The sequence below is a fragment of the Ochotona curzoniae genome, unplaced genomic scaffold (assembly GCF_017591425.1).
Source record: "Ochotona curzoniae isolate NIBS_2020 unplaced genomic scaffold, NIBS_Ocur_1.0 contig_291, whole genome shotgun sequence".
NCBI lineage: Eukaryota > Metazoa > Chordata > Mammalia > Lagomorpha > Ochotonidae > Ochotona > Ochotona curzoniae.
In genome coordinates this window covers 3,946,195-3,967,372 of record NW_024465649.1, presented here as the reverse complement: position 1 = coordinate 3,967,372, position 21,178 = coordinate 3,946,195, and the positions used below count along the sequence as shown (strand labels likewise).

At 40.9% G+C, this 21,178-nt stretch overlaps 2 protein-coding genes and 1 non-coding gene across 5 annotated transcripts in view; 1 reads left to right on the top strand and 2 right to left on the bottom strand.

Moving 5' to 3' along the window:
• LOC121155229 (integrin subunit beta 3 binding protein) overlaps positions 1–13,503 on the bottom strand; it is a 52,290-nt gene extending 38,787 nt beyond the window's left edge. The window contains exon 1 of one of the 3 annotated variants that reach the window (XM_040978425.1): positions 13,427–13,503. In XM_040978425.1, the coding sequence (XP_040834359.1) occupies positions 13,427–13,431 (5 nt within the window). In that variant the 5' untranslated portion in view covers positions 13,432–13,503. Of the gene's footprint in view, positions 1–9,201; positions 9,218–13,426 lie in introns of those variants that run through there. The other 2 variants (XM_040978427.1, XM_040978428.1) reach the window with 2 other exon arrangements.
• On the bottom strand, positions 1,810–1,919 carry LOC121155391. Its single transcript, XR_005883653.1, has one exon. It is a non-coding gene; the product is annotated as a U6 spliceosomal RNA (small nuclear RNA).
• Positions 13,504–13,899: 396 nt separating the features above from the next.
• Positions 13,900–21,178, top strand: part of EFCAB7 (EF-hand calcium binding domain 7) — a 39,182-nt gene continuing 31,903 nt past the window's right edge. The window contains exons 1-2 of the mRNA XM_040978641.1: positions 13,900–13,909; positions 17,295–17,482. Of these exons, the coding sequence (XP_040834575.1) occupies positions 17,296–17,482 (187 nt within the window). The 5' untranslated portion in view covers positions 13,900–13,909; position 17,295. The remainder of the gene's footprint in view (positions 13,910–17,294; positions 17,483–21,178) is intronic.

Below are 21,178 nucleotides of genomic sequence, written 5' to 3'. Positions count from 1 at the left end.
TGGAAAAAAAAAAAACAGAATAGGTGGTCAATTTGTGAAAACTATTAAGCAATAAATATCAGATAATTTATTTGAAAATTTGATAATTTATTAATCTAGTTGTAATGTATCTACCTAGACTTATTACATTAGTTTTGTGATTACATTAGTTCTCAGAGAATTACGGACCTCTTTCAGAAATTTACATATGAATTCACAAAGTGAAGTGATATGAACAATAACAGATATTATTTTTAATTTCCACGTATAAGAAAATATGTGGTATTCATCTTCCCGAGTCTAGCTTATTCAGCCTCCTTACTTAATATGATGAATTCTGGTTTTGTCCACTTTGCTGCAAATGTCAAGATTTCATTTTCTTTGGCCAAGTACTACTCCTCTGCTCATGTGTACCACATTTTGGGCTGTTCATTCACCCACTGACGAGTATGTAGGCTGGCTCTGTATCTTGGCTATTTTGAGCAGTGACGGAATGAACAGAGAATGCAGATATCATTCCCCTATGCTGACTTCATTTTCTCCACATATGTACCCAGGTGGACAGCAAGGTCTTACAGATCTACTTCTAGCTTTTTGAGGAACTTTTATACTGCTTTTTATAATGACTGCACTAATTTTTATTCCCACCAACAGTGTATAAGGGTTCCCTTTTCCCCACCAGCTGCTATGGTCTTTTTGATAACAGCCTTCCTAGCTGGAGTGAGATGATGCTGCACTGTGGTTCTGGCCTGCATTCCCTCAGAGGCTAGTGATACGTATTTTTCATGTACTTGCGAACCACTTGCATCTTTTCTTTTACTTCTTAACTCAATTAGTTGCTATTTGTTGTTGAGCTTTCTCAGCTCTTTTATGTATTCTGCATATTAACCTTTTGTCATATGAATAGTTTATATTTTCCCTCATTCTGTAGCAAATCTAAATTTAAAATAGTGACTGCCAGAAGCTCTGCAGGGTAGGGTAAGAACAGCAGGAAAGCTGGATAATGGATTGTAAAACATAAGATAAACATGTGCACTGTAGCACAGGGGTGACCATGGCCCACAATGCTGGAGAAAGGAGCTGGCTGGCTCCAAACACAAAGATGAGTGAACAGAAAGGCTGATTGCTTAATATGTTTCGCTTAAGCTAGGTATATGTATTGAAAAGTTGCACTGTAGCCCCTAAAAATAAGCAAGTAGTACATGTTAACTCAAAATTTAAAAATAACTTAAAAAAGAAACCTGAAAAGGAGAAAAAATTTTAGGATAAAACAATCATTTGGCATAGTGAAAGGAATACAATGAATGAGTCCCGAGATGAGATCAACGCCTGCTTGATTTATCCTACTTTAGCTTAAGTATGTTTTGCACTCATTTTTAAGGTCTTTTTTAAGATGAGGAAACTACAACTTAATTTAAGTTTTATGTCAATGCTAAAAATGAAAAACAAGGCAGATAATTCCATGAAGCATTTGTTTAAATAAAATATTTATTTTAATATATTATATATTACATAAATGAAAAATATATCTTTAAATATATATTTAAACAAATGCTTCATGGAAGCATATGTATGTTTATATATAAAATATATATATTGTCTGGTTGGTGAAGAGATGTTCTGATATTTATAATACTTAAAAGTTAGAAATCTAAAACTCAAATTTGATAGCAAATCATTTCTTATCTTTTGCTTTCAAATGCTGTTAAAATGCGATACTATCTTTTTCTTTTTAAAGTAGTCCCTTATGAATGATCAATTAATGAATCACAAGAATTTATTGAAAAAGATACAAATAACTAGGAAATGAGGAAAGCTAAAATTCACAGCAAAAATATGAAATGCTTCACAAATGTGCATGTCATCCTTGTGCAGGGGCCATGCTGATCTACTTAGTATCATTCCAATTTTAGTATATGTGCTGCTGCTGAAGTGAACACTGATACTGTCTTTTATAAGGAGCCAAAATTCACAAGGATATTAACTGTCCAAAATATGGTCTCATTATTACTGGTGGTTAATTCTTAGGGAAAGTAAATTTTTGAAATTAAAAGATTTCCAGATTAGGTCCTTTGTTGATATAAGAAATACAAGGAAATATTAAATAGTAAACAGGGAAGTAAGGTTGTCATCTCTAGTTTGAACTATGGTAAGAATCTAAAATCATGATTTATTAAGGCTAACCTAGTGTGGTAGTATACAGATAAATCAGATACCTCATAATCAAAAGCTGGTAATATTTATAAGAATCCTAAAAACAATGAAGAGGACTAGAAGAAATCACTTAGCTCACCCAGCAGGGTCAACAAGATGCGATGTGCCTCGTGCCCCACATCAGAGCTCAGGTCCTGTACCTACATTTTTGTTAAGGGGCCAGAGCTATGGCTCAGTCGGTTAAGCTGCCGTCTACAATGCCAGCACTCCATCTGGTTCAAATCTGACTGCTTCACCCTCAACTCAGATCCCCGGTAATGCATGAGGGAATGCAGTGAAAGAAGATACAAATGCTTAGTTTCCTGTACCCATATAGGAAACCTAAATGAAGTTCCTGGCTCCCTGTTTCAGCCTAGCCTAACCTTGGCTATTGGGGCCATTTGGGGAATGAACAAGCAGACAGCTCACTCTCTGTCTATTCCTCTAAAACTCTGCCTTTGAAATAATAAAATAAAATTCTTAAGGAAAAAAAAAAACTTTGTTGAATTGAAAGGGAAAAAAAGTAAAGAAGTGCAAACTAGAGCAGGCCTTGTGGCATAATGGGAAAAGCTGCCACCTGGAATGCTGACATCCCATATGGGGGCCAGCTGGAGTCCTGCCTACTCCATTTCTAATCCAGCTTCCTGCTGGTATGCCTGGAAAAGCAGTGGCAGATGATCCAAGTGCTTGGGCTCCTGATTCCGTGTGGGAGACTGAGAGGAAGCTCAGGCTCCTGGCTTTGGCCTGACCAAATTGAGAATGTTGGGGCCATCTGGGGTGTAAATCAGTGGATGCAAGAGCTCTCTGCTCCTCTCTCTGTAATGGTGACTTTCAAATAAATAATCAATCTTTAAAAAAAAAGAAGAAGCAGCAGCATAAATCTATTAGAGGAATCTAAAACCATTTATTTAAGGCGTTTATTTATTTATTTAAAGGCAGAGTTAAAGAGAGGGAGAGATCTTCCATCCAATGGTTTATTCCCGCAAAAGGCCACAACGCTGGGGTGAGGTCAGACAGAAGCCAGGAGACAGGAATTTTTTCTGGGTTTCCCACTTGGCTGAAGGAGCCAAGGCACTTGGACCCTCTTCTGCTGGTTTTCCCAGGGGCATTAGCAAAGAGTTACATTGAAGGTAGAGCAGCCAGAAATCAAACTGATGGCCATGTGGGATGCCAGCATTGCAAGCAGCAACTTAATCTGCTTTGCCACAATGCTGGCCCTGACTGTATATTCCTACCATTCAGTTAGAACAATATCCACTGCCACTTAACTGGTCTTTAAATTAACAACCCAGTAGTTTCAAGGCACCCTTTTGTCCAGGAACAATTCATACTACAAACAAGATATGCTCCTAAGTGGACTAGGAGCATGTTATCAGGAACAGACAGGAAGATATGAATGAAACATAAGTCAACAGGCAAAAGTGGATTAGAGATATGGGATATCTCCTTGATTTTTTTTTTCTTACTTGTGCTACTATTACATAATATGATTAAAGGCAATATCTTTCTAGTAGTTCTGTAAAGTTATAACTGGCTCCTGGTAGTTCTGTAAAGTTTCAAGGGGCTCGGCTTTACCTTCTTCTTCTTCTTCTTCTTTTTTTTCTTTTTTTTTTTTTTGTTTAAGGAGTTCACAAAAATGAGGAATGGACTTAAATACACATTTCTCCAAAGACATAATAATGGCCAAGAAGCACAGGAATACATGCCCAGGATTTCAAATCCTCAGAGAAATGGAAACCAGAACCATAATAAAATACCACTACCTGTCCATTAAGATGGCTACCAGGAAAACAACAGAAAATAATCTGTATTGGCAAGGAGAAACTGGAATACCTGTGCATACTAATGGGAAAGTAAGAGTTGCAGGAAAACAGCATAGCAGGTCCTCAAAAATTAAAAAATAGATTTGTCTTATGATTCACAATTATTCTTTCCAAAAGAAACGAAAGCTGGGATAGGAACATATCTCAATAGCCAGTAGGGAGCAGCAACCCGAGTGTCCACAGAGAGACGGATGAAAAGCGTGGTATCTACACACAACTGAGGATGTTCCAGCCTCAAAAAGGAAGGGCATCTCACACACGCTCCAACACACAAGAACCTTGAAGAGATGATGCTAACTAAAACAAGCCAATTATAAAAGGCCACACATTGTAGGATTCTAGTCTATAAGGGCAGTCAAACACAGAGACAGAAAATATGCTGGTGGTTGTCCGGGGTTGCAGGGAGGGGACATTCAGAAACGACTGTTTAATGGGCAGTTTTAGCTTTGCAAGAGCAAAAAAAATTCTGGAGATAGATAGTGGTAATACTTCCATCAGTATGAATGCATTTAATCCAGAAAATTACAACTTAAAAATAATTAAAATGGCTAGTTTTAAATTATATGTGTTTTAGTATAATTTTAAGCTAAATAATTTTTAATGGAGATCTACCTAGTGTATTCAAATTACCTTCTTATGGGTAGCCTTATAACCTCTGTGCTGACTTCTCAATTTACCTAAATTCCCATCTATGGCCATAATTTTAATGATACCAGGATAAGGTTTGCTGGGATCAGAATTCTGATTGCTGCAGCAATTACTGTTATTCAGAGTTTTAAAAAGGCAAAAAATATTTGTTGTGCAATTTTGTATCAATAAGAGAAAAGCAAAAATATTGGTACTAACGGCTCCATTATTCTTTTAGATAATCCTTTCCTATTTCATCTAGCTTACCATGTGGTAGTATCCTGAATAGGATTTTGATTCATTAGAACAGACTGAGTAGATTCTATTACACAGTGTCACTCACACAAATTACAATATTTAAAAAATTATTCTGGGAGAAAATCTATTATTTGATTCCCAATCATGAATTAAGAACATCCATCTCAAAAGCTCACACAATTATGATTTGAGATTCCCTTATAGGACTTTAAAATATTAGATTACATGATAGAGATGAAGGTTGGGGTGGAGTTGAAGAACAAACTTAGTCAAGCAGTTAAGACTCAGGGAGCCTTGATGCTATGCCAAATTCTTCCCTAAGGTTGGGCAAAGCACATAATCTCCCTAAGCTTCATAATGTTTTATAGTAATACTGGCCTGCAAAGTAGCAACAAATTTCTGAGCCAGAGATAAAAATATCACTTAGTATATCAGTGTTTCCATTTACTCCTCACTATAATAAGATGATAATCTTGCCAGCTACCAACTTCACAAGAGTCTTCAGAGGATTATTGTGCGCACACATGAAATGCTTCAAAATCCTTTGACAGAAGGCAATGGACAAATTCACATCCCATGTGACTCCTTTGTGCAAAATGAGGTATCTGAAATTTATTTTCCACTCTATGTACAGAAATAAGCAAATAAGGAAGAAGATATTCAGGCCTTTGCTTTGTGTGTCCAAAACTTTTCATGGTCACACAAAGAAATCTCTGCCACACATGGGAGAGTGGGACAAACACTACTCTGCTACTGTGGAAGTGTGGTCATCAGTGCATCAGGACGCCTGAGTGAAACACCACAGCTGCTTCTCTTCATTACAAAACTGGGCGAACTTTTACCAGTTACCGGGCAATGTGTTTATTGTGTCAAAGCTTTCCTTATAAAAACATTAACAGATAATCAGCCACGGAATTCTTACAGAGCCAAACATATATTTGCAAATATGTATCCCAGAAGATAAATGGAAGTTTAATGTGCTGTAGGTTGGACAAATGAGAAGTGTCATAAGACTATGTTATTAAAGTCAGTATTCCTAAATATGAACACGGATATTTATCACTACTAGCTTCTGCCAAAAATCTCTCTGTGTGATATATTTTGTGTTAAGCTTACTTTGGTGCAAAATAATTTAAAATCTGTACACAAGTACCTAAACTGAGTATGTTCTTTAAGAGTCCCTCCTGGAAAATCCCTAATAGCCTACTGTAATAATCTTGGAAAAAATGATAAGCAGGGAGGGGAGACAGTGAAGGAGGAGGAGTGAGGAAAGAGGAACTTCTATGCTGCTAAATCTGTACTGTGAAAAATGTGAAATCTTCTCATTTTATATAAATCAAAACTAAGAAAATACAAATAAATACATATGTACTCATCTTTACAAGTTAAATTACAAAAATGACCACCAAAACACCGATACTGATGTCCACTCAGAAAACTCCACATGTCGGGCCCTGCGCCGTGGTGCAAGTGGTTAAGGTCCTCACCTTGCACGCCCAGGATCCCATATGGGCGCCGGTTCTATCCTGGCAGCCCCGCTTCCCTTCCAGCTCCCTGCCTGTGGCCCGGGAAAGCAGTTGTGGACGGCCCAAGGCGTTGGGACCCTGCGCTCGCATGGAAGACCCAGAAGAGGCTCCTGGCTTTGGACCAGCATAGCATCGGCCGTTGCGCTCACTTGGGGAGTGGATTATCGGACGGAAGATCTTCCTCTCTGTTTCTCCTCTCTGTATATCCACCTTTCCAATAAAAAATAATAAAAAATAAAATCTTTAAAAGAAAAAAAAAAAAAAAGAAAACTCCACATGTCTGTTAGACATTCCCCTATCACCAAGCATCCTTCCATTCCAACCCAACAGCACTTATTCCTGAGCTCTGGTGTTTTTCTCCTGACCAAGAAATGTTTATCTTGTTTGTTAGTTGATGGATTGTAAGTTTTAAAACATCTGCTGATCTCTTCCACTGATTAAAATTACTGGGGCCAGTGCCATAGCATACAGGCTAATCCTCCATCTCTGGTGCTGGTTTCCTATAGGAGTGTCAGTCCTATTCCCGGCCGCTCCACTTCTAATCCAGTTCCCTGCTAATGTCCCGGAAAAGCAGCAGAGGATGGTTCAAGTTTTTTGACCACTGCACCCATGTGGGAGACCTGGAAGAAACTCAAGGGCTTCTGATCAGTCCAGCTCTGGCCACTGTGGCCTTTAAGGCAGTAAACGAGCAGATGGGCAATCTCTGTCTCTTTTTCTCTTGCTATTAACTCTGCCTGTCCAGTATAAATAAATGCTTTCAAAAAATCAAAATTCCTAGGAATTTTGAATGCCCAGAGCCTGGCACAAGTGATTGGCAAATGGGTGTTAAATAAATAAATGCATACTTAATTAACTATATTTTTAGTTTAAAATATAAGTCTTAAATTTTAAAATTGTTGCATATTTAGTTTCTTCAATTTTTTTATAAAGATGTATTTTTATTGGAAACTCAGATTCATAGAGATTTATTTTGGGTAATTTCTTCAGATTTATCTTCGGTTTCTCTAATTCCTCCTTTAGTTGTATTTGATCTACTGTTAAATTCTTCATTGAGATTTTTAACAATTCAATGAGCTTTTGGATAACTAAATTTTTTTTTAAAGATTTATTTTTATTATTTTTTTATTGGAAAGGCGGATATACAGAGAGGAGAGACAGAGAGGAAGATTAACTACCCAAGTGGGCGCAATGGCCGATGCTATGCTGGTCCAAAGCCAGGAGCCTCTTCTGGGTCTTCCATGCGAGCGCAGGGTCCCAACGCCTTGGGCCGTCCACAACTGCTTTCCCGGGCCACAGGCAGGGAGCTGGAAGGGAAGCGGGGCTGCCAGGATAGAACCGGCGCCCATATGGGATCCTGGGCGTGCAAGGTGAGGACCTTAACCACTTGTGCCACCACGGCGCAGGGCCCAGGATAACTAAATTTTTATGTAACTTTTTAAAAGTTCAGTAAGTACTCTTGTTATCCTTTAACCAGATTTACCACGTTTACGTTTTGTCCCATTTACTTTCTCATTCTACTTACACATACATACATACATGACATTTTATTATATGCAAATGTGAATTTTTTCCTGAACCATGGAAAACTGAGACAATGTCCATCTTTATTCATCAATATTTCATGTGTTTTATAAAAATAAGTACATAACTACCAACATTTAAAAAATTCATCATTGATAAAATACTATTGGCAATTCATATTCAAATCAGGATTGACAAGATTTGATATGAACTCCCAAAAGTAAATGTCCTTCTAAGTCTAGAATTCAATCTTAGATCACTCACTGCACTGAACTATCCCATCTATCTCATTTAGTCTGGAATAATTCTTCAACATGTCTTTGGCTTCTGTGACCTTGACATTTTTCAAGAACACGGAGTATTTTAACTTCAACTTTTGTGGATGATCCTTCATCTTGGGTTTAATTGACATTCCTTTGATCAAGTTCCATTGCTTTTTTGGTATAAGTACATTGATGTAATACTGTATCTTTTAGAGGAAATAACAAATTAAAGCATGTGATGCTGAATTTATCCACTAGGCCATAGCACTAAACCCAAGATCTCTTTATTTCCCTAACATAAGCTATTTGATATAGACCTTGTAGATACATCCTCTCAGTTGCTTGAAAATTCATCTGCTTTATGGTATCTTTAGATTAACACTGTAAGGTCCTGGTGTGATGGCTCAGTGCCTAAACTTGCCTCGCACACATGGGAATCCCACATGGGCACCGGTTTTTGTCTTGGTTGCTCCACTTCCTATCCAGTTCTCTACCTGTGGCTGAGGAAAGCAGTGGAGGATGGCCCAGGGTGCAAAATCAGAAGGAAGCTCTCGCCATTGTGGCCACTTGGGGAGCAGAACCAGCGGACAGAGGATCTTTCGCTATCTCCTTCTTTCTGTAAATTTGCATTTCCAAAGAAATAAATAAGTCTTTTAAAAAATGATCATTTTAAAATTAAATGAAATCTCAACTTTTTTTTCTATGTTTATTTCTTTCAGTGAATTTTCACCCACCCAGATTGTAACAAATTCTCATATATTTTCTCCAGAAACTAGAATTGCTTTGGCATCTTTGTGGTCCTCTCTTCCTGTTTTTAAAGACTTACTTGGGCCCGGCGCAGTGGCACAGTGGTTAAGGGCCTCGCCTTGCACGCCCAGGATCCCATACGGGCACCGGTTCTAATCCCGGCAGCCCCACTTCCCATCAAAGCTTTGGGACCCTGCACCTGCGTGGGAAACCCGGAAGAGGCTCCTGGCTTCGGATCAGCACAGCATTGGCCGTTGCGCTCACCTGGGTAGTGAATCATCGGATGGAAGATCTTCCTGTCTGTCTCTCCTCTCTGTATATCCGCCTTTCCAATAAAAATTAAATAAATGTTAAAAAAAAACAAGACTTACTTGTTTCAGAGGTGAAGTTACAGATAAGGGTTGGTGGAGAGTTTGATCTGTAATTTCATATTTTCAGTGCAAAAATGTGGGTTATCATTTATTAAAATACTGTTTTCCCTATTCTATTTCTACAACACTAAGTACAAGCGAGACCATTTGATGTTGTTCCATCAGTCATGAAGGGTCTGTTTTTTCCCCCTTTTATTCCTTTGTTTACATGGTTTCTATTGTAATATCTTCAAATTCACTTCTTCCAGAAAAGCTCAGGTAATACTTTTATGACAGATATGCTTTAAGACGTAGCATTTCCATTTACTTCTTTAATTTTCTATTTCTCTTCTAAGGCTCCCTGGAGACTTCCTCATTGTGACAATCAATGTCTCAACTTTTTAAGTCCTTGGACATACTTACAATGAGTCCTTTAATGTCTTTGCTAATTCTAAACATCTGTGCCATGTTGAAGCCAATTTCAGCACAAATTTTTTCTCAACAAAGGATCATATTTTCTTTTTCTTTCTGCAAGTCTGGTAGTACTTCATTGTATGCTGGATACTTCATGACATGACAGAGATTCTGAATTCTGTTATCTTACTCTTGACAACTCAATTTTGTTTGGATAGGCATCTAGTTTGAGTCAATTCAAACTCTATATTCTTTCTTTCTTGTGATGGGCAGGAACTGAAATTTCTGCTCAGTTCTTTCAGCATTCTAGTTAGTGCTATCTGCCAGGTTTTAATGAGTTTCCTCAGTGTTTACACAGATCTGCCAAAGATTTGGGCAGTATATAATCACATTTTGTGGCTACCCACTTCCCAGGATTTTCACTTTATTTTCAAGCAAGTCCAGTAATTGCAAGCTCTCATCTTATTACACAAGCAAGTAAAACACGAGCTTTCTGCTTGGGTTCTGACCATACTACACTATATGGGCTACCTTTGGATAAAACACTATAAACAAATAATTGACCTGCTTGTTAAGGCACTGCTTGGGACACCAGCATCTCTTACCGGAATGCCTGGATCCAACTCTAGTTTCTTGCTATCTGTACCCTGGGAGGTGACAATTATGCTGCAAGCAGTTAGATTCCAGCCTGCCATTTGAGTCTCTAGTTTCAGCTTAGTCCAGACTCAGCTCATATAAGGATCTGGGTAGTTTACCAGCAGATGGCAGCACTGTCACTCCTTCTGTATCTTTTCTCCTTGGAAATCTGCTGCCTCCCAGGCATAGTAGCAGGAAGACGGGCTGAAAGCAGAGGTGGAGGTGGACCTACAGCCCAGGCACTTAAAGAGAGAATACAGGCCTCCACAACGGTGGCTTACCTCACTGCACCACACAATACCTGCTCCCGCCTGGTTACTTTTTGAGTATTTTCTCATTATTTGCTGGTTTTTGTGATTCAACTTTGTTTTCTTCAGAAGGTCTGTATAATCCCTTTTTATCAAATCGTTAGAACCTAATTCTGTTGATTATTATGCATTGTACTTGTAGTTTGGTTTTAATTCACTTCCTTAGAGTGCACCAATGCAATTAAAGATGAAATTTATCCAGAATCTAGTCATTTTGTAATTTTAAGGACTTTCAGAGATTGTAACTATTAAAAGAGTTCTCCACACCACTATAAACAAGGTCTGGTAATAGAAATACATGTGTGTATTAGTACTGCTGCAAATACACTCTTGTCAATTTTTGTTTTATATCTTTGCCAAACCAATGGCTGAAAATGTTATACTGGGGGCCCAGCGCTGAGGGTAAGACACACTAGAACTCTGCCTGTAGTGCCAGGATCCTATATGGGCGCCTGTTTGAGTTCCGGTCACTCCATTTGTAATCCAGCTCTTTGCCAATAACCTGGGAAAGTAGTGGAAGATGGCCTGCGTACTTGGTCCTGTACCATGTGGGAGACCCAGAAGCAGCTTCTGGCTTCAGACAGGCTCCACTCCAGTTGTAGTCATTTGGGGAGTGAGTCAACAGATGAATTAACTCCCTCTCTCTGTAAATCTGCCTTTCCAATAAAAATGAAGCTTGTTTTGTTTTATAGAATGTTATACTACCGAAGTTTTAATGATCTGGTATTACTTTAAAATGTACTGCGTAAGGGTGAAATGGTCATCTTTCCACTAGAGACTCATTTACAGCCCTTGCTTATAGTCAGATTAAGCTAGGTTCTTTTTGCTTTTCACTTGCTAAAATTTTTATTTGGTGAAGCATTAAACTCTTGACTATAATAAAAATTTTAAAATATACTATCTCAAAAACTATAGAAAGAACAAAACTATAGAAAGAGGGAGAGTGCAGGAATGGGAACATCTTTATACTCTTCGAATTGTATCTATAAATGATATTCAATTAAAAACTACCTTACAATATAAAAAAGGAAATGTAACTTTTAAAAAAAGAATCTGGGCCGGTACGATAGCATAGTGGTTAAAGTCCTCGCCTTGCATGTCAGGATCCCATATCGGCATTGATTCTAATCTTGGAGGCCCTGCTTCCCATCCAGCTCCCTGCTTGTGGCCTGGGAAAGCAGTCGAAGATGGCCCAAGGCCTTGGGACCCTGCACCGGCGTGGGAGACCTAGACGAGCTCCAGGCTCCTGGCTTCAGATTGGCACAGCTCCAGCCGTTGCAGCCACCTGGGGAGTGAATCATCGGATGGAAGATCTTCCTCTCTGTCTCTCCTCCTCTGTGTATCCGCCTTTCCAATAACAATAAATAAATCTTAAAAAAAAAAAAAGAATCTGCAAAAAGGATCTATTCTTTCTTCTCTTACATTACCGATTTTAACAAGCTGGAAAGCATTACACTTAAATTTTATACTTACTGTATTTACATATTCAAATTATGAGCAATTTTACCAACTTCAAAAAATAGAGTATATATTTAAGTAAAAGAAATGACAAAACTTTGATTATTTGGTACAAAGAATATGTTTACATGGCTAACTTGGCCTGACATATCATTTCACTCACGTGTCTGTAATCAATCCAAAAAACAAAAACCAGTGTCCTTGACATTCTCATCAGCTGCGAGGAAGCAAACAGGCACGGTAATAGGAGCTTCGTAGAACCAGCTTCTACTCAGCTTCCTTCGTCACAGAAAAGACAGCACGTCTTAAAATGCTCTCAGAAACAAGATTCTACATCAGGAAACACACTGCTGCCACTGAAATCTCATAATGTTACTTAGTCATCACCCACAACAGAACAAAGTGAATTCTCATGGAAGCAGGCTGAGAAGCCTGGGTTGAATCACCATGAAGCAGTAAGCTAAGCAGAAATGCCACCAAGAAAGCAGTGCAAGAAGCTTTATCAAGGAAAAGATAGAAGGGCGAAAAGCACTAACATGGCATCTGATTAGTTACAGAAACAGCTGCTATAAAGGTGTGTTTAACTTCAGTATTGTGCAAATATTAATCCAGTGTGAACTTTGAGGTATTTTTAAAGGCAGAAACCTTATCAATCAACTAAGTATTTGTTGAACAACAACTTTATTGATGAGTACAATGAGTAACTATCTAAGGATCACAAAGCTGAGAAGCAGAACCAAGATTCAAACCTGGGAACAAGAAGCAGTCAGAAAAGCATTTCACATGTTAAAAGAAAAGCAAAAAACAAAAAAACAAAACTCCCTTCGCCCCGAAAACATTCAGTGGCTTTCTGTCTTCTCAAGATGCAGCCGGCGTTGGAAGAACAAACCTAAACGACTTCACACAGTGCCTATGCCCACTCAGCTCACTCCCAACAGCCAGACCGTTAGTGTTGGGTGGGAATTCAGAAATCACTCGGCGCAAACCTATTTTTATCTGGAAGAAAACGGAAGCCCCAGTGGATGAGTACCGGTGGCATCTGGAATTCCCGCCTTCAGCGCCCAGTCCGTGTGCGTGCACGGACAAGAGCCTGCTGCAATCCTCACTTCACTCTGCGGCTCACTAGGAGCTGGACCCCGCCTAATCAGTCCTGAGCCTCCGGCTGTCAGAAACCGTCCTGAAATGGACAGAGTCCAGCGGCTTCACGGGGAACTGTCGACAGGAGAGGGTCATTTTCACTCAGAGAACAACCAGGGCTACGTAAGCTCTGCTCTTCTGGCACAGAGAGGGACCCAGTAACGTACAACCGAGGGCGATACCTACGGCATTGCGGGAGCCAAGGACGCAGCACGCCGCTGACCGGAACCAGCCGAGAACGTCCCCAAGCAAAGGCGAAAAGCGCGGGCAGGCGGGCAGGCGGGCAGGAGGCGTGTCACACCTAACGCGGTCCCCCCGGAAACGCCCTCCCTGCGAGAACGCCGGCCGTGTGGAGAGGTTGGGTCCATGACTGCAGGCAGTCCCTCCAGAGAGAAACAGAGAACCTTCTGCGACTACTCTGGCCCTTGGAACTCCCCAACAGAGGGTCAGATACAGCCATCTCCGTTCTCTCAGGATAAAAATAAGTAAATAAACAAGAAATCTCTAACATTTCTAGCCGGACCATTTTCAAGAGGTGCTCTGCGTCTCATTTCCGGTTGTAGAGAGGCGCGGTTGCCATGGTAACTGGAGTCGGGCCGCTGCGTGTCCGGCGGCCTTGAGACGGGGTCGGCGAATCGCTCGAAGGAATTGGCTGTGAGCTGGAATTAGGTAGCCAAACGCTGTCTCCGTGTCTTCCCTCGCCTGCCCCGCGCTGTGCGGCTGCTTCTCCTCCCACTTGCTTCCTTTGTCTTACTAACACTTGGATGTTCCACAGTCCCCGGGGAACAGAGGAGTAGAGCGAGGTTGCGGGAGCGGGGTTGGCGACTGCCCGGCGGCAGCCCAGGGCCCCTTGCCTCCAGGGCGCTGCTCCTGCTGTGTGTGCCTGGCTGTTGGTGCAGCCCCAGTCGGCTGCCACGCGCTCTCTGCGCCCCTATCCCGGTCTCGGGCTGGAGTTCCCAATAAAGGACGCTTCCAAGCTAGAGGGGTGCAACTGGATCTTTCTACTTCAGTTTAGTCCTTCGTCTCAGGACTGGAGAGGATGGATACCTGGAAGCCGTGGGCTTTCCACGTTCCAGGAGTTTCACCTTGTCAAGAATGAAGAATGCCGGTCTTTGGACATTGTTAGCTGCGACGTGCACATTCATGCTGCCTTCCTCGGCGCATTTTCCTTTCACATTCGTGAGGAGACATGTGTGCTCCTGGGTGTTTAAAACTTGGGTGTTTCATTAGAGTGATACCAATTTGAGACAACCAGACTGTGACACATCCCTGTGGGATCCTTCCGAATCTGCTGTAATAGGAACGCTTCAGGCAGGCAATCTAGTCCGTGTGTTATACACAGGGTATTTCATCCATGCCAAGCAATTATTATCTTCTTTCCCAGGTGTATAAGAGCTATATGTTGCAAGAAGGTGTGATTTAGGTCTCCTTGGTAGAGACCCAGTGGGTCCTGAAGGGGACCAACCCTCCCTGTGTTATCTTACGATTGAACTTGAAATATTCAGTTTGTCAGATTGGAGTGTATTTTAAAGTGAAAGCAGGATACAATAATGTTGGAAGCTGTTCTGAGGGTTGCTTGAGTGGTTTGGATGGTTCTGAGACATTGTCGGCTTCTTTGCACCAGGGTTAAGAAAATCTTACCCAGATCTGTTGGCTGACCAAATCCACCTTGGTGCATCCACATGCCCAGGAATCCACATGCAAAGCTTGGTCAGAGGAGTGGTCCAACCTATTTTGTTTTCCATCCTCTGACCAGGCACTTGACATCCCCTGTTGACCTAGGTGAGCTGGTTGTCATGTGATCCGTGTGCATCTGGTCATGCTGTCTACTGCACAGGTATCAGCAACTGAGGAGGCCCAGTCCTGATGCATGCACTTCAAGGTCATCCCACATACGTTGTGATTTTCTCTCTGCCTAGGGTTTGAATCCATCAGTTGTGGTGGAAATTGCCCCAAGAAATTTCACCAAGGGTGACCTCAGACTTTATGCTCACGTGCGCCAGTCCTTGCAGGGTCGGGTTTGGTCTGTCACCTGCAACAGCCAAAGCACATACCAGGAGATGCAGCTGCCTGGTGATCTGCCCTTAGCCCCATCTCTCACAGGAACTGATGGGTGCTGTGTCCCAGTACAGCCAGCCCCCACTGGCCTGGTCTTCATGCACACCAGCAGATGTTGCAGCATAGATGGGATGACCTCCCAGTAACTCCCACCAGGGTCCCTCCTAGCCCCGGTTTTTGTACCAGTATGTGCTAAGGCCTAGTTTGATCCATCCCACATCCCATCTGGGTCTCATGCCCATCCATAGGTGCTGCAGCTTAGTTCAGCCCAATCCACACCCAGGTCCAACCCACATGTATGGTGGCAGGTGCTTCCACCCTGAATAGCTTTGCCCACTCCCAGGCTGATTCTTATGCTCACCAGCAGGAGCTGAAACCCAGCAGAGGAAGGCCACAGTACGCTTGCTAGATCTGCTCCCAGTTCTGGATCTTGTGCCTCCCAGTGGAACTGTAGAAAAACCTGGCATGACTTGTCAGCCAATCCTGGCACACAGTTCTGCTCTCTCTCACACCAGTGGGTACTACATTCCTGCCCAGACTGGCCCACCCCCAGGCTCAGCTCTGACTAGCAGGTGCAGAAGCTTAGCCCAACCTGGCCCACTCTCAGAACCAGTCCTCATGTCCTAATGAGCTGGTGGGTGTTGAGATCCAACCTAGTTCAGCCTGCACCCCATGTGGCTTTCACTTGTGTTACTATGTGCCGTGGACTGGCCCAGCCTTACCCACCCCTAGACCCAATCAGTAGTATGCCAACAAGTGTTAGATCCCAGCCTGGCCTGCCCTGCCCTGAGCCCTGACTCATGCCTATCAGTGGAAGCCACAGCTGCAGGGGAATCCCCAGAGTTCCCCTACCAGGCCTGTTCTCACTTGGATTTTGCGTATGCTGGTGAGTGCTTTGACCTAACATGGTATACCCGCAGTCTCAGCTCTCGCTGGCAGATATTGCAGCCTAAACCCAGCTGGATGCAGCCTGTATCCTGTCCTGCCTGTTATGCCTGTCAGTGGGTGCTGCAGCCTGGCTTTCTGCAGACCTGGCTCACACAAATGCTAGTAAGTGTTAAGTGAGTTCTGCAATGTCCAGCCTGGCTCAGCCAGTTACCACCCCCAGGTCTCTGCATAGACCAGAGGTTGCTACAGTTACACAGAGTTGAGCCCACAAAGTATGCGCCCAGATCCAGTTCTCTCACATTCTGGTGGGTGCTGTGGCCCAGGCTGACATGGCCTATCTCCCGTTCTGACACTAGCAGGCAGGCACTGTGGCCTACCCCAACCAGGCACGCTCTGCAGTCCCAGCTTTTGTGAACACCAGTAGGCGGCAAATGGTGCTATTTAGTTCAGCCCAGGCTTCCCAGGTGGGTGAGTGCCTTGGCCTGACCCAGACATGCCCTCCAGTTTCTCCCCTCTAAACCACCCTCTCTCAGCTTCTCACCTCCTTGCAGATGCAGTGGTCCAGTCTGCAGAAGAGCACAGAAGTCATTGCTCCTCTGTCAAACATGCCGCCAGCATTCTCCACGCCAACATGTTCCCAGACCTTTCCCAGGCAATCTGCAGCCCTCTGCCACTCCAGGGGCCAGGCTGGTGTGTGCTGGCCTGGTGTTCCCTGCCTTCCCCACATATTTAAAAAAAAAAGAATAGGCAACTATGCTGACACACTGGTCTATTAACACAAATTTGGCGTTAACCAGGCCCAAAATGCCAACCAGCTATTTGCTGCTTTTCTCCCAACGGTATAATATTTGCCTCGGTTCAAGGCAAACTAGCAAGACCCGGGGAAAAACCGTTCATGTCTGTATTTTTTCATATATACATGTTATAATTCTTGTTCTCCCACGTGTAAAATATTTTAAATATCTTGTTCTCCCAACATTGGAAAGCCATGTTGATATCTGCATTTTAGGTGATTAATTAACATTAGATTAAAACAAATTTTCTCTTTCTTTTTTTTTGTGCTCGCTTTAGCACATATACTAAAACAAATTTGTTTGTTTTCTAATAGGATGGCCAGTGGTCCTGGAAGTGATGCTGCTTCTGCCAGTCAGAAACCGATGCCTTCAGAGAGTCCTCGAACAAAGAAACATACATTAACTGAAGAGAAGTTATTTTATATGAATTGCCGAGCTGCCTACCTCACTGTCTTCAAAAGCAGCTTAGAAAACATTGTTTCTAAAGAGCAACTATACTTAGGTAAACTCTTTTAAAATTTAAATCCTTTGTCTTATTGGTTGAAAGTAATTCAGAAAAACTGTAATTACCATTGTATTTTACTGAATTATCCCAACTTCTTAAAGTTGTATGATGAAACTACAGTAAGCTGTTATGCCATTTTGTATACTTGCATATTTTAGGAACTTCAAAATCTCTAATGGGTATAGGCTGGGCAATATATGTAAAGCTTTCATCAGTTACTGCTTAAAATTTTTCTAAATTCTCAATTTGGTGGTTTGAGATTCACAATAGTGGGATTTAAGTGCTAATGGCTTCTGAGTGAGTAGTCTGGATTTTACTCTGAAAAAAATGTAAAGGACATATTAAAAAGTGGGTTGAATAATTGTAAAAGTATTTGGAGATAAGTGAACTTTTAAGTGAATGTTAGGAGTCTTGAGATTTTTAAAAAATATTTTTGTTATTATTTGTTTCAGATGTTTTTGTTTTGGTTGGGGGAATCACTTACTGCTTCTCTCCATCACCAGTTTTAAACTCTTCTGGTAACAAATCTCCCCCAGTCACTGAATTTGGTGCTTCAGGAGGTGTCAAGTGTCAGGAAGTATTGAGTAAACAACAGTGATAGGTAACTGAGCACTCCTGTCGGTTTCATCAAGGGTAATCCCCTGCCACTGGGAGAAGCTGAGCCATTTTCCCAGCTAGAAATAGCTTCTTAAACTCTAAATTCCAATAGCTTTCTGCAGCAATGCCTTGAGGAAATCTATATTGGGAATATGAGAATTGAAAACATTCGCAATTATTTAATGCATAAATAAGAGATACTTGTAGAATCATGAGAACACACATGAATAAAACATTTTTCAAGTCACGTTTACTTTTACCTTGATTATATTATTTTAAAGATAGTAAAATAGTAAATTTTGAATTTTAAGTGGTAATAACTCATTATTTCAATATCTCAAAATATATTAATACAATCAGTATTTCAATACATGTTAATATGGATGGTAGCCCAATTATGATTTTTAAAAATGTATTCATTTGAAAGGCGTAGAGATCTTCCACCCACTGTCATTATTTGCAAAATGAGATTTTTCTCTTTATTCTTTTGAAATAGGCTGACCTAATGAATCTGTTAAGCTTAAAAGTTTACCATGCAGTCTGGTACTGTGCAGTTTAGTTTGCTCTGTGCAGTGCCGGCATCCCAAAGGGCCGTGGTTGGAGTTCCGATTGCTCAGCTTCCAGTCTGACTCTGTGCTAAGGTTCCTGGAAAAGCAAGGGAAGATGGCCCAAGTGCTCAGGTCCCATTCAGACACATGGCAGCCTGAAATGAGTTTCAGGCTCTTGGCTTCAGACCAGCTCAGCTCTGCTTGTTGGGACTGTTTGGGGCAGTGAACACACAGATGGAAGATTTCATTCTGTCTCTATCAACCTGCCTTTCAGATACATAATCTTGTTTTTAAAAAGTTACCATGCATACTGTTGCAATGCATTTAGTTTGTGAGTCAGTGGGTATATATTACTAAAGTGATGTCAGGAAATTAAAAGTGTAGCAATGGCTTCTGTGTCTCTAAAGTGTTACATATACTTTCGAGGTTATGGTGCAGTATAACTGTGCAACGTTGTAATTTTTTTTCCCAGATAATCTGGTTTAAAAGGAGTAATGTGAACCAGGGATGTCCCTTTCTTAATTACTTTGTCTTTCCTCTGTTTCTGCCAGGTATGCATTTCACATGTGCTCTGACATTTCCATGTTAAGGCTAAGTGAAGCGGTGCCAGAACTCTAACGCTCCTTTTTCTGTTTCTCAATTTATTATATATACTGCTGAAGAGGGTACTTTTTGTCAATTTATAAATAGTACAGATATAGACTCATTTAGAACTTTTAAGTAAATCCTGGCAGATGATCAGAATGTCAGTTTTTATATAAGTACTGGTACACATGTTTTAACTATGATAAAACTTAATAGAATCCAACTAATTCTAAATATTGAGATTGAAGTTAGTAGTTACTAAATTATAGCAACTTCTTAAATATAAGAATATCTTTTTATTGAGCATGAGCTGTGATATAAGGAAATTTTTTTTTCCTGAGAAAGTTGCCCTTTTATAATTTAAAACATTTTTTAAAACAATATTGTCTTTGTTACTGAAGCCAACAACAAATGCATTTTGAAGTTCTACTCATAGGAAAGAATTACACACTTGTTTTCCCCAAGTGGGACCAGAAATATCATTTTCTTTCACATGGATTCTTAACCTTCAAATCACAGCGTCATCTAAATTTTACTTGTATTCTCTGCTTTTACAGAGTGGGAGATGGCTGTGCATGGAGTTATGAAACAGATGACATTTCTCTGGTTGCGTTAATGTGTTAATTAAAGACTCATTTAGAATCCTTACTAGACTATTTGCATATCTTTGGTTTCTAGGGTAGTCTGGTATTTCAGACTTTTGGTATCTAAAATAAACCTATGGGAATTAAAAAACATGCCATCTCCAGTGCTCTGAATGTCCACAGAGGCTCTATAGCTGAATGGAAGATGGCCATTATTAAGCTGAAACTTCTGTCAACTTGGCGAGTTACCTCCCGATTAGCTTGTTTCCGTTTCTGTGCCAAAGTTTAACCTACTCAATTCACTGGCAGCGTCTGGATTGGAAAATTTTTCTTTATTGCTAGATTTGCTAATATGTTATATAACCATAAGTCATAACCACAAATAGCAATTTTACACTTCAGATGTAGACTTCCTCATGGATGTAAAATTCCTTTGGAGTTAAGAATTTATATCAGAAAAAAAAAATCAATTTATTTATGCTTGTGCACAGTACTGTCCAATATAACTGACTCACAAATATCTGTATTTGTTACCCTGATCTGATTACTATTTCTTTGGTGATATTTCTTTTTTTTCCCTTTTATACAAATTAATTTAAATATTAAATACATGGTTGAGGGGGTTACAGACCTCTGATTAGTGTGGAGAGGATCAGGACGGGGGGATAGTGCGTGAGACAAAAGTTTCAGTCTTTTCTGCTGTGTCTGAGTGGGTGGGCAGGGATAGTGCATCGCTCCTTGCTGTCAAACTACATGAGCACTCTGGGACAGAGATGGTGTTTGATGTTGACTTGGAGACTGATGAGGAAAAGAATGTTCCAGGGGTGTTACTTGAGTGGTCTGTATTCTGAAAAATTGTTAGCTTTGTTATGCCAAAAGTGAGAAATCATTTCTGAGGTCTATTGGCTGGTCATGCCTACCTCAGTATTGTTGTGGGGTGTGAAAAAGATCATACCAGATAAGTCTAGGATGTATTAAGGAGTCTTTATTAACTGTGCTTGGTGATGGCAGTGCCCACTAGAAATTAGTCACCATGGCGATACAGTCTGAAACCCTGAGAGGAACAAATGATCATTACTGTGAAGACCTATGTTCCAGCTTCCCCAGAAATATAAATTATCCTGAGAGACATGCAGTGAACAACCTGGATGCCTTTACAAAGCAGCAGACATTCATTAACCTTTTCCTGGCTTCTCTGTGCACATTCCAGTACTGCTAGGCCTTACCACTCCTGGAACTCTTGAATGTACACAAAATTGAAATAATATTTTGTCATTTGCATCTTCACCGACTTGCCAAATCAGTGAACAGAGAGTGCAGAATGTGTCGCGCCCACGTGTCTTACCGCCCAGCAATAAGACGCAGACGCGAGTGAAGCC